The following is a 12316-nucleotide window of genomic DNA, read 5'->3' on the forward strand; positions in this document are numbered from 1 at the left end:
TTCCCCCCCGTCGCTTAGGTCCCCTCTTTCTACCTGGTGGCAAGAAGGCAGGGGATCCTCTGCTTCTCGTGGAGCCTCCATCTGCTGCGTCTGCCTCAGGGACGGTAGGGTGCGGCTCCAAAAGGGAGCCTTGAAAAAGGCTCCTTGAAAAGGCTGGACCAGGCATTGTGTAGAAGAAAAAAAAAAGTAATTTTTTTGTAGGACTTAAGGTTTGATTTGCTAAAACCAGACACTTCTCTGCAATTCATTTTTGCCACACATGGCATGTTGAACCAGATTATTTCCTTATTCATGTTACAATTGCAAAGTAACCCCACTGCATGAGCCATAACACTTTCTTAAAGGTCTGGAATCATTGCATTTGTGTATTTGTGGCTCCTGCTGTTGAGTAGCCTTAAGGGACTTGGATAAAGGAGCATCAAGGTTTGGAAAGCATAAAACAAGTGGTTCCTTCCCTTTGGTTGCTTTTAGTTCTTCTAAACTTCTCAAAGCTCAGTGAGATCAGATTACAAGTAGGATTCTCAATACTTCTTTCTTTTGCCCTTTCAAAGCTGCTTGAATTTTTAGATTGACGTTTTCCTATCAACATTTTTTTCTGTCTTTGAAAGAACAAGGAAGTGGTATAGGTTAGGCGTATAAGTGAGTGGCTGGAGTGAAAGGATTACCTTGGACACTTACTGGGTGGAGAGGCTCTTCTGACTCAGTTGACTTTAAAGGTTATTTTAACTTTGAAAGTGAAACTGGTAGATATGATTTCTTTGGAGACCCACGGTTCCCTTCTCTCAGCACCAGGCTTTAACTGCAGCCTGTGCAGCCAGGTTCCTTCTAGTTTCTTCTGGCCCATGAATCTTTAGTCTGTACTGTCCAGTGATGCAACTTGAACAGAGGTGAGAGCTGCTGCACACCCACAACTGTGTGCACTGGGAAGGAGCGTACTCTGAAGTGAAGATTAAATGACCCCTTTAGACTGGAAATAATTGAATCCAGGATCCTATTTCTTGTGCCATGCTGTAGTGATGAGATAGTGTACATAGGACACCACTACAACCAGTTGTATTTGAATGGAGTAATGACTTATTTTTATTTTTTTTAATGGAAAAATTATAGAGAGTATGCATGCTTGCATGAGAAACAAACGGATCAAAAAGGTTCATGCTCTATCTGAGGTTATAGACATAAGCCAATTACTCAACTTGTCATGACTTGAGAAATTTTATGCAGTTGGCAGCTTAAAATCCATTTAAGTCCTCCCTGGTCTCACTAATTTAAGATGTTAGTGTTACTTGTCTCTCTGTGGTTTTGGGGGGGTTTTTTTAGGACTCATCTGTATAACTTAATGTTTGTAATAAATATTTTCTGTTGCAGCACTTCAGTCCCCTTTAAGAAAACTTAAGTGCTGTGATTTGAAGAACTGTTCTAAAAAAAAAGGTTGTTCAGGTTGTTCTTCTTGCAGTTTGAGCTGGCTAAAGTGTAGTCTCTCTCCGTGACCCTTTGACAGGTCATCTGACTTCTATTTTTGAAGGTTTGCAGCCCCCATTGTTGTAGCGCTCTTAAACCGTGTTCTGGGGGGTAATGCTGGGTCAATAGCAGTCCTAGGAGTTGCAGTTGTTCTTGCCTCTGTATTTATTCTTTCCCTACTTCCCTCTCGACACACACTTCTTTTGACATAAACTACAGTTTGTGAAAAGACCTCGAGGGTAGTTTTGTATCTGTTGCTCTTCATGAGAAAGAAGGGGAAAAAACAGTAAGTAATGCAACACCTTTCTGTGCAGAAGCACTGTTCTCACATTCAGACCATCTTGGCTACATAGCCATAAGTATTTTCCTTTTCAAAGTAGGAATCGTCTCAAAGATTGCTTTCCATTTGGTATTCTGCAGCAGATATCATCTTAGCACAGGCCTGAGCACAGTCATGAAACAGTTACTTCTTTGTTTACATGATATAGATGAAGTTAATGGGTAACTTCAGTTACAGCATATTACAAAGAGGAATTTTATTTTTTCAGTGTAAATAGAATTTAGCTTTACAAATCCTTACAAGCAGTCCTCACAAGTGATCTTAAACTGTGGTACTCTTAACTCCTGAACTGCTGTCTGTAGTGCAAAGTAGCTGTATTTAGCCCATTGACTTTTTTTGCCTGGGACATTGTTTTTCTTCTTAGATCTAGTTAGAAAAATTCTCCCTGTTTCAAAAATAGGTTTGATATTTATCTTTGCATTTTTACGAAGTGACCATATAAATTCATATTAGTTAGATGAAAATTGCTGTTGTCTACGCTACATGCAAGGCATGCTGTTTTGCCATTTCTTAATGTATCTGAACGTGATCTAAGATTCTTGTTGACTCCTGTCTTACATTTAGAATGTTATCAACTGCACATAAATGGGCTTTATATTTTCACTACATCATGATATCTAAACCAGTCTGTTTTCCTTTCTGTGTCAGTGTAAGTGTCCATCCTGAAGGAAGGGTCAGTGAGAAGACTTTTCTTACTATACCAGTATCACTAAAGCTTATGCATATGAAACTTTTAAGGCTGCTTATGCCATCCCATTTAAATAATAGTTAAATATATTAAGGGCAACAGTGGAAAATGAAAGCATCTACTCCTCGGTACTGTGTGGTTTTCTTGGGAGGCGGGATGGGGGAGGCCTCTCCAGGGCTTCACAGATATAAATCAAATGCAAAATACAGTTTAGAGTCCCATGTCTTTCTTTTCTGTCATCCAGTGCGGTAACCTCAACATGTTATTTCTATTCCAGAGAGGCCAAACACAGTCTCCACCACCCCCAAAACCTCCATCTCCTAGCTTTGAATTGGGTTTATCTAGCTTTCCTCCGTTACCCGGGGCTGCTGGCAATTTAAAAACCGAAGACCTTTTTGAAAACAGACTGTCCAATGTGGTAATAGGAACGTCAAAAGAAAGAGTGAGTAGCCAGTGTTCATTTTTTGTTGGGAAAACAAAGAATTGCATACCTCTTGTTTTCAGATTTGGTGGCTTATACATAGAAAAAACTTGTGGTTCTACATGGGTCATAAGAAATGCTTTTAAGAAACAGCTGTCAAATGATGCGCTGCTGCCGCCTTCACTTATATCTTAGAATTTGTTGGGTATTCACTTTGAAATGGTGTGGAATATGAGCACCAGTATAAGTAGATGTTAATAGTAGAGATTAGAAAATATGCTCTTTGCTGTTCATAATTGCCTCAGGCTTTTTGATAGACTCAGGTGAAAAATATGTGATAAATTTTCCTCCTGTTTGAAAGTCATACTTCCCAGTTGTATATAAAACACTTTAAAGTGACAGCATTGTCTTGTCATATTGCTTGGAAAGAAAAAATATACCAGAATGACTTGGCAACCACTGCTTTCTAGATGTAGTAGAGATGCAGTTGAAAATTAATGTTCAGTAGCTGTTCATAGATTTCATTCTTAGAACTGTCTCTACCATGCCATCTGTGAGTGACAGTATGTTCTCCTCCATGAAGACTCATATAACCCTGTGCACTATGGAATAGTCTAGGCTATGGAAGTCTATATTGGCTTTTTCTGCTAGCTCTAATTTAACTTGTGTTTTTCTAGCTGTACCACAACTGAAGACGTTAACCCCTGGATATAGCAGTGCAAAGCCACCTGATGAAACACCAAAATCTCTCGTGTCTCGTCCCTAAAACTAGTCTATTGCAGAAGTGTTTTCTTTGGTGCCCATGTATCAGGGGTGGGTAGGGAGGGTATTTGTTGGTAAAGGAAAGAGAAAGTGGCAGGGCAGCCTGCACCCAAAGCAGTGATTGCGCAGACAAGCCATCTATTCTGTCTCCTGCAAGTGGTAACAGTGACAACTATATTCCAGGGTCACATTTAGGGGGGAATGTGCAGGACAGTGCCATGATAAGAGCAGTGTTTAACTTGCTGTCAGCCAGTACTCCAGATTGTAGTCTGTTCTTGACCCAGATCTATCTATTTTTAAAGTATTTTACCTCTATTATTTCTGAAGTGTTTTTTGACTATCATATTCCAGCACTTACTATTGATACTGCAGCTGAAAACCCATTGCTCCTCCCATTACAAATCTAGTACTTGCTTTGCACTGTACTTACTGTAAAGAACTTGCACTTGTCCCCTGTAGAGGCAGTCTTAATATCAGTCAGGCACTGTGGTTTTATGATAGTGCTGCTGCACTGTCACATTAAAAAGCTTCCTTTGATTTCCCAATTTCTTTTTCTGGCTTGTATGAGTTAGTGTGTACCATTGTGTGGAAGAAAGGGATTGCGCTGTCTTTCCTTGTAGGCATTAATAAGGAATAAGATAACAGCAACTGGGTCCAAAGAGCGATTGTGTTCTACTACAAAGGTGTTTGAGTAATGTTAGAATCTTGCCAATGTATACAGGCTGCTTTTCACCTTGATCTCAACATTTTTTTTCATGTCACCTGATGTGGAGTTACGAAGTGCTGAAGTAGAGTTACACAGCGCTACTCTTGTTTTATAGATGGGCAAGTCCAGTGTACAGAAGCTGAGTGAACTTAGGTTGTATAATTTCCAACAGTTGTTATCCAAGCATCATATCTTTATGCTCTTTGCTTTGTGATGCTCTTCTAGATGTAGCTCTGGGGAACGGCAGGTGTTAATCATCCCACATTTTCTAACTAGGAAACTGCAGCGCTGTCAGATCAGGGGCTGAGTGTTTTGGCCTAGGAACAGCACTTGCACGTCCGCTTGACTTGCAGCTATTCACACTTAACCATGTACCTACAAGTTTTGATGAACTTGGGCCAGAATGCTCAGCAACTTGCAATTTCAAGCCTTTGCACACACTATTATAGCGAGTAAAACTACAGAAGCTGTTCTTTTATTTCTAAACATCCACCTTTTACAGTTTTACTTTTACTTTGAGTAAAACTAGGCTTAGATCTACTGCAATAATCTATGCTGCCTGATTTTAAACAGTGTCATCAAATACCATTTTCCTTTCTAACAGTGACCACAGGAGTCTCGTTTTATGACCTTCGTATGGTGGCTGGGCTGGGGGAAAGGGGTGGCTATCTTGTTCCTTCTGTGCTTGTGTTCTCCCATTGCTCTCCCTTCTGTTTACCAGAATCTGTTCTGGTTCTAGGGTCAGACAGGTCAGAAGCAATACGAAGAACATAGCACTTTTTAAAACAAACAAAATGGTTATAAATGTCAGAAATACATTTTTCAAGATAAAGTTGTCTCTTTTCTTACTTTGTGACAATTTAAATTCATGCATGCATCTTGAACCTATTTGGCCTTTATCTGCAAGCACAGTATCACTTGTCACTAGCAGAATCTTCTGAGGGCTATGGAAAAAGCCTCTTTTGCTTGGTAGCAAATCACACTATAGCATAAGAAAGGGACTCTTATAAATGATAGTCTTATTCTAGTTTGCAAAAACTTCAAATTTTTTTTTTTTTTAAGGTTAGGGGTTTTTAGTACCAGCTATTGAGATGATGAAGAAGACAGTTCTTGGTGCATAGCTCTAGGACAGTTTTGTCTTAATAGGCTAACTATGGTTATGTGAACGGGTGCAAAGCCTACTTTTGTCACCAGCAGGTGCAAAATTCGCAGGTTGAAAGAAGTGATTTTGTCATCCAGATATGTCCCAAAGGGAACTAAGCTTCCAACTTTTTGGGAAAGAGCCACAGCGTGTGATTTATTTGTCTGTGTTTCTAAATAATTGTAAAGGAAAAAACTTATTTGCTACAATACATATATCAGATCCTTCTGTATCTTCCTATAGTTAATTTACCCTTATAAGTCAACTTGTAAACTGTTTCCTGATTGTGTTAATTTTCAGGCAGACCATATTAATTGGATATTATGATTGCCCTTCTGTGCCTCTTTTTCCTCCTCCAGAACATTAATGTGGATGCAAGTACAAACACTATTCCATCGGGAATTCCTCGAGAGCCGTTGTTGCCAGTTTCTTCTACATTGCCCAGGACGTTTGAAAGGTCTCCTTCGCCATCCCAGTCTTCTGAGTAAGCACTTAATTACATGGCTATAATTATTCTGCTCTGAATCACGTTTGCATTTTCTCTCATCAGAAGACTAGGTGGAACACTGTAAATAGCTATTAAAGTCTTAATCAATGAAAGAAATAATATTTTGTTGTATATTGTACTTGTAGTAAAGGCAATAAAGCTTAATTTCTGAACAATATCATAGTAGTGATTCAGTCACAATGGTCATTCAGCAGACAAAAGTTCAGTGTTGTGTTTTAGTCTCTGCAAGTATTTAAAAGTTTAATGAATACCTGTCGTGTATTTAGATAGCTTTGAAGCATAGAGAATAAACCCACGATCCTGTGGGCAGTACCATTGTCCATACAATAAAGAAAGTTTTCAGTAAGACTTTATTTGGAACCTGCAAATCAAATCGAGGTGTTTGAGTAACAGGAGTAAGATAACTGAATAACCAGATGCTATCAGAATGTCACAAATTACAGGTAGCATCAAGTTCCACAGGAATACTTTTTCTAATACTTGATAGCATTTTTAAATGCAACGCTAGTCATAATGTGCTAGGCAAATTATAGCTATAACTTCTTATAGTCATACTCAGATAAAGTTTTAGACCCATTATTAAATCATTCATCTATCCTGAAGTTTCACTTTTCATGAGCCTTGCTTCCTGCTGGATGCTTACAGGGACTCCAAGGTTGTGGATAAACAGCAGAGAGAGACACAGAGTACAGAAAGGCTTTCTTCTTCCACACTCAGTACTGCATGTAAATCGGTACAAGTCAATGGGGCTGCCATAGTAAGTGACCTTATTGCTTCACTTTCTCTTAATGATCCAGTTTGATGCATTTAACAGAATATTGCTTCCGTTGCTACCCAGTGTTGCTTCATCGTGTGAGCCCAGCATCCTTAAATTTGCGTGTTGGTGGCCTCATGATTACTTGCACGATACAATTATGCAATTAACAGTGCAAAAGTGTTCAAGATAACTCGGCGAATGATAGCTCTTTATCTGAATTCTTTTCTTGGTAGTATCCTTGAGGTAGAAGCTTTAATGCATATGTTGATATTTAAACCAGAGTTTTAATTCATCATCTTTCAGCTGTTTTAGAGTTTGCTTGAATCAGAAGTATTTTGCCCTATCACAGTACCCCATTTTTCTGGCATGCTGTCTTGAGCCTTATTGTCTGTACAGTTTCTGTAAACTTCATACTCAAGCCCTCATCTGCATATTTTAGTGCAGCAGTCTTTTGGGACAAAGACTTTACCTTTTTTGTTCATGAAAGTAAATTATTTTTTTCTCAGGATGCTTTGTTTAACTCTGCTGTCCTGTTTGCTTTTGATTTCACAGGAACTGCGAAAACCTAGTTATGCAGAAATTTGCCAGAGAACAACTAAGGATCCTCCTACCTTGCAACCCCAGAAAGAACAGAAGCCAAACACTGTAGCATGTGGGAAAGAAGAAAGAAAGCCCACAGAAACAATAGAGAAAAACAGAGAACCTCCTCCTGCAAAGTCACATCCTGGACAACCCAAAGACCAGAGGAGACAGTCAGGACGCAGATCGTCCCCTCCAGCCGTTGGCAAACGCTTAAATAAAGAACAGAATACCCCTCCAAAATCTCCTCAGTGAAACTAACACCTGGGAGGGATTTGAAAAGAGGTCTGCTTCCCACAAATTAAACCCATGTTCCCACTAAGATACCTGAGAATGAGTTGCTGGTTAAGAGCTTGCAGTGATACTAGGCATATAACAATGCCTGCAAGTTATTTTTCTGTGAAATACTTTTTTCCCCTCTTGAACAAACATTCTATTTTTCTGGATATTTCTGGATAGTTGTTCTAAACCTTACATTTAGGTTGGTGCTTAATTGGAGGTGAAGCTTAGTGTGATTATTTTTTTTCAAGATGTAAAATATTTGTCTTTAAAAAAAAAAAACAACTTTTTATTAAGCCTCTCTGTGGCTGTGTGAGTGCAAGCTCTGTATAGTGAGTTTTTTCTAAACTGTTAAGCAGAAATGTGCTGCTGCAATATTTTTAATAAACTGGTCTGCAAGTACATATCTAAAGTGTCCAAAAGACTGATAACGGCAGCTAGTGTGTAGAGTGCAAGGAAGTAGATACATTTTACGAATTAGTATGTGACCTTGAAGATTTTTTTTTTATTGGGCTGCTGTACTAAGTGTCAGCAAATGAACTTGCACTTTTAGGTTAATGAGTAGTTGTTTCTAGTGGTTTTTAAGAAATTTAATCTTTTTTTGATGTTTTGCACACACAAAATGAATCCTAGGGAGCACCATAGCAGTCTTTCTAAAATACTTCCTTTTTTGACTTACTGCAAGCAAGTAACCATCTTCTCACTCCAGAATAAAACTGATGTTATAATTTGCAAATACAAAGCACATTGTGAATAGAAAGAATTAAGTCTGTGAGCCTCTATGGTGGTGAAGCCTGTTAGTGGATGTTATCAGGAGAAAGCACTGTAGCCTTCTTGTGATAACCTTAGCTTCCCTGTGCTTGTAAGGGAGTTAACTGAGTCAGCGCTGTACGTTCTGGTTACCCCTGTGCTCTGTGTTAGACTTTTTTTTTTTAACTCTGCCCCAAGTGCTCTTTGAAAGAGTTCATATCTTAGTCAGCCTTGTGTTGACGTCTTCCTGTAACTGCAAGCATTGGCATACGGATTTAAATTTTTTTCAAGACCTGAGATAATGGTGTTTGTTTTGTGTGGTGGAGGAAGAGATCCCTGATACTTACCTCTGGGATGAGGTTTCTCACACTTACTTACTTTAGAAGTGATGCGCTTTCTGAAGGACAAGGATGCACTAAATTAGCAAGTTTCTAATAAAGTTGAATATAAATTATTTTTGTTTTAAAATGCCTAAAGTTTTTCTTTAAGTGTTTAAACTGCAGGAAGTTCAGACAAAACTCATTCCTGCTGACTATGACAGTACAGTTTATTCCGCAAAAATGTTTATTTAAACAACTGATTTTTTTAAAGAATTATTTCCATCCAATATTTAAAGACTTGAATTTTATTTAAACTTGAAAATGACTTTGCCTTAACTTTTGTACAAGACAGCTTAGAGTTAATGAGGTCTGACCCCGTGGAGGGTTAGCATGAGTGGAATACAGAATTACTCAGTTACAGTATGTATCTATTGTCACTGGTCTTACTGGGTAAACATACTGTAGTACAGGAACTAGCAGCAGTTTTTGTAATATACCTTAAAGATCTTAAACAGTTGATCTTTTTCAGATTGTTGAAAAACCTGTAAATGCAAATAGTCAATACTGTATTAAATATGTGCACTTGGAAGTGTGTGCTTTGCTTGTACAGTTGTAAATAATCAGAACATATAAAAAGGTACCCTAAAGAAAAAATCTGATAAAAATTATTGATATTATAAATGTTGCTGTTGAGCTGGATGTAGATAAACTAAATGTTGTGGTTTGAATATTACTTTAATTTGTTGTTTTTTCTTTTTCTTATTTTATTCTGGTGTGCTGAACTGACTCTGCCTCTTGGCTGCAAAAGGGAAATGGAACGAAAGTCTTATTTGAAAGCCCTCAACTGTTTTCCTAAGACCCTGTAAAAACAAGCGATTTAACCAATTCAAAAGTGTTCTGCAATGTAAATAGTGAATTTCAGCAGTCAAACTGTAATTTTAAGTCATTAATAAAATCAAATTTAATTGGAAAAAAACTTTAGACTGCTACAAAAATATACACTGAAGCTTACTTGTCTGCTTTCAAGAATATCAGTGCTTTCCTTAGTGTATGATTCACAGAACTGTAAAGTAACTATAGAAGTTGACTCCTGATAAATTTCCTATTGCAAGCATCAATTGGTAACTAGTTGACCTTTTAAATCCAGCCTGTTGTATGCTGCAGAATTGGTCAAAATAGGGCATGCTGGAACCTGTTGATTTTTCTTGTTTAAAAAGCGCACTTTGCGAATGCTGTGGGAGGAGATAGGACTGGGACAATGTCACCAAAACTGCTCAACTAGTTCTGTCATTGGATTTTTAATATGCTTCTCCTTTCCCCAGTGGCAGTGAAAATGGTAGCTAGAGTTGTGTATGGTTTAGGCCAGCTGTATGATTCATTTTGTTTGTCTGCTGCAAGTGAAAGGCTTACCAGCTGCAAACAATCACAAGTGGTTCCTTACAGCGACTGTGTACAGCTAGTCATAATACTCAACTGGTACCTAAGGTGATATATTGAGACCAGTGGGATGTGTTGTGCTGTTCTAATGTATTCTGCTGCCATTTGTGCTAGGTCAATACACTGTAATTACTGCTCACCCAGCAACAGTCTGTTGCATCGAAAGTTTAAACCTTCTTCTGATGTGGTTTTTATAGCTTTTTTTAAAAAGAAAAAAAGTGACATGCCAAATAGCTGTGTAATATACAACTTATCCTTACTGCATTTTACTTTGGGATTTTTTTTTTTCCCACTCAGTGACAAAATGGAGTTTTCGGAGTAGAGTTGTGAAGTTGCATGCAGACTGTTGCTACGATACATAGAGAGATTAAAATGTGGCTTTTAAAATGAAAAACCTCCCAAAAGCAGTAGCTGAGTTAAAGGTTCAGGGATATGGTAATTAAAATCGGTATTTTACCGTCTAGGACTGTGTGGTGATGCTTTTCATTTTGAAAACAAGTCAAAATGGGATCTGAGACTCTTCTTCCAGGAATTTAAAAAAAAACAAAGGTTGCTTTTAAAACTGAATGTTGTTTCAGATCAGTCCCCCGCCATGACGCTGTCATTTGCCACTTAGGAATCTGTGTGTGAACAACGGCAAATTTTTTAACGTTGCTGCGTTATCCTTCAAAGACTTCAGCAGTTGGCATAGAAAGGCCCTTGTTTGAGTGTGGTGCAGTGTATCACGAGCAACAGCTGACTGTAATGGTGCATACCTATCTCTGTATCTCCTTCAGCTAGCTACAGTTAGGGATTTTTATGTGCTTTGTAACCTATTACACTAATAGCAGCAGACAATCGAAGATTTCTAAGGAGACCTAACAGCTGCCAATTCATGAAATAGAAGTGTAATATGGGAGCCTTCTTGAGGGTTTTTGTTTTTGTTCTTCTTCCATTAAGACTGGAATCAAGCTTACATGTAAACTATCAGTAATTTAAGTTTCCTTTTGTGTCATAAAATGTAAAACTGTCTAATTTGAAAAAAATATGTAGGTTATGAAAAATAAAGATTTAGGCACTGTTGAATTCCTGATTTTTTTAATTAAACCTTTCTTCAGCAGTATTTTTCATTACCTTCTGTCTTTTGCTCCCATTTTTGGAAATTATTTATTTCTGATTTTGGGAAAAAAAAAATCTTTGCTTGCTTTACTGTTCAGCACAGCTGTTGTAACCATCACCTAAGGCTATATAGCAGCAGCAAGAACACCTATAATGTAACGCTGAAGGCAGCAGTATCTATCTCTATTAGGTACCTGTGACTGGTTAACTTTTTAAAAAACAAAAAAGCTGATGTGATGTTTTGTTTACTAGAGGTTATCATCTTCAATAGTGGTTTCCTCAAATTATTACATAAAGTGTTGGCTTGGTCTTAAACATGGATTTTAACGTATGGGTTAGTGCTTTGGTTGCATGGCTCTTGAATCTGGAGATGTCCTGGGGTTATTTTTGGCTTTGGCTGGTTTTAGAGGTTATCCTGGTTATGCCTCTAGGAAAGAAGAGTTTCTGGGATATCCTCCCTCTTAAGTAAAAGATCTATTTTGGAAATACTTGAAACCCTTTTTCTTTTTTTTTAGGTTTGTCTCTCGTTCAGCTAGATCTGACCAAGTTTAACAATGGACGTAAGCATGGAAGTATTAACCACTACTGTGTTTCATAAGCATGTTGGAAGTATTGCAGTATTATTCTTCAGGCTGGATGTTCTGTAAGCTTCTGGACAGGTTAGGCTGCTTGCTGCTTTATTTCCCCGCTACTGTCTGCTCAACAGAGTAGGGCAACACAGGAATACCAGTGTACACTGCAAGTTCCTCCATGTTAGAAAAGTCAGTTAAACATTAGGCTTTGGTGGTGATGTGGATTACAAGTACTTGGAGACAACCAGTTTTCACTTCAGCACGGAGTATCCTGTTCTGCCCTTGGAACTCAGTTTTCTATTACTTAACATGTAAAAATGCATAGAAATTTGTCAGCAATGTTGCCATAATCCTAGTGTGGCTCTTCAGGACCACCCCAGCTTTGGCAGGTGTCGGGGATTTATTTGTTCACGCAACAAAATTGGTCAGTGTCCCTTTTGTGTTAGTTTTCCCCAGTACAAAGTGATGTTTGATGGCTGCACCAATGTTCATATTGAACA

At 38.2% G+C, this 12316-nt stretch overlaps 1 protein-coding gene across 5 annotated transcripts in view; it reads left to right on the forward strand.

Moving 5' to 3' along the window:
* Positions 1-11211, forward strand: part of LARP4B (La ribonucleoprotein domain family member 4B) — a 43552-nt gene extending 32341 nt beyond the window's left edge. For 4 of the 5 annotated variants that reach the window (XM_009278653.1, XM_009278651.2, XM_009278649.2 and 1 more), the window contains 4 exons: positions 2764-2928; positions 5876-6000; positions 6670-6781; positions 7334-11211. In XM_009278653.1, the coding sequence (XP_009276928.1) occupies positions 2764-2928; positions 5876-6000; positions 6670-6781; positions 7334-7615 (684 nt within the window). In that variant the 3' untranslated portion in view covers positions 7616-11211. The remainder of the gene's footprint in view (positions 1-2763; positions 2929-5875; positions 6001-6669; positions 6782-7333) is intronic. The other variant, XM_009278650.2, reaches the window with a different exon arrangement.
* The last annotated feature ends 1105 nt before the right edge of the window (positions 11212-12316 follow it).

This window comes from Aptenodytes forsteri, unplaced genomic scaffold, assembly GCF_000699145.1.
Source record: "Aptenodytes forsteri isolate BGI_AS27 unplaced genomic scaffold, ASM69914v1 Scaffold257, whole genome shotgun sequence".
Lineage (NCBI taxonomy): Eukaryota > Metazoa > Chordata > Aves > Sphenisciformes > Spheniscidae > Aptenodytes > Aptenodytes forsteri.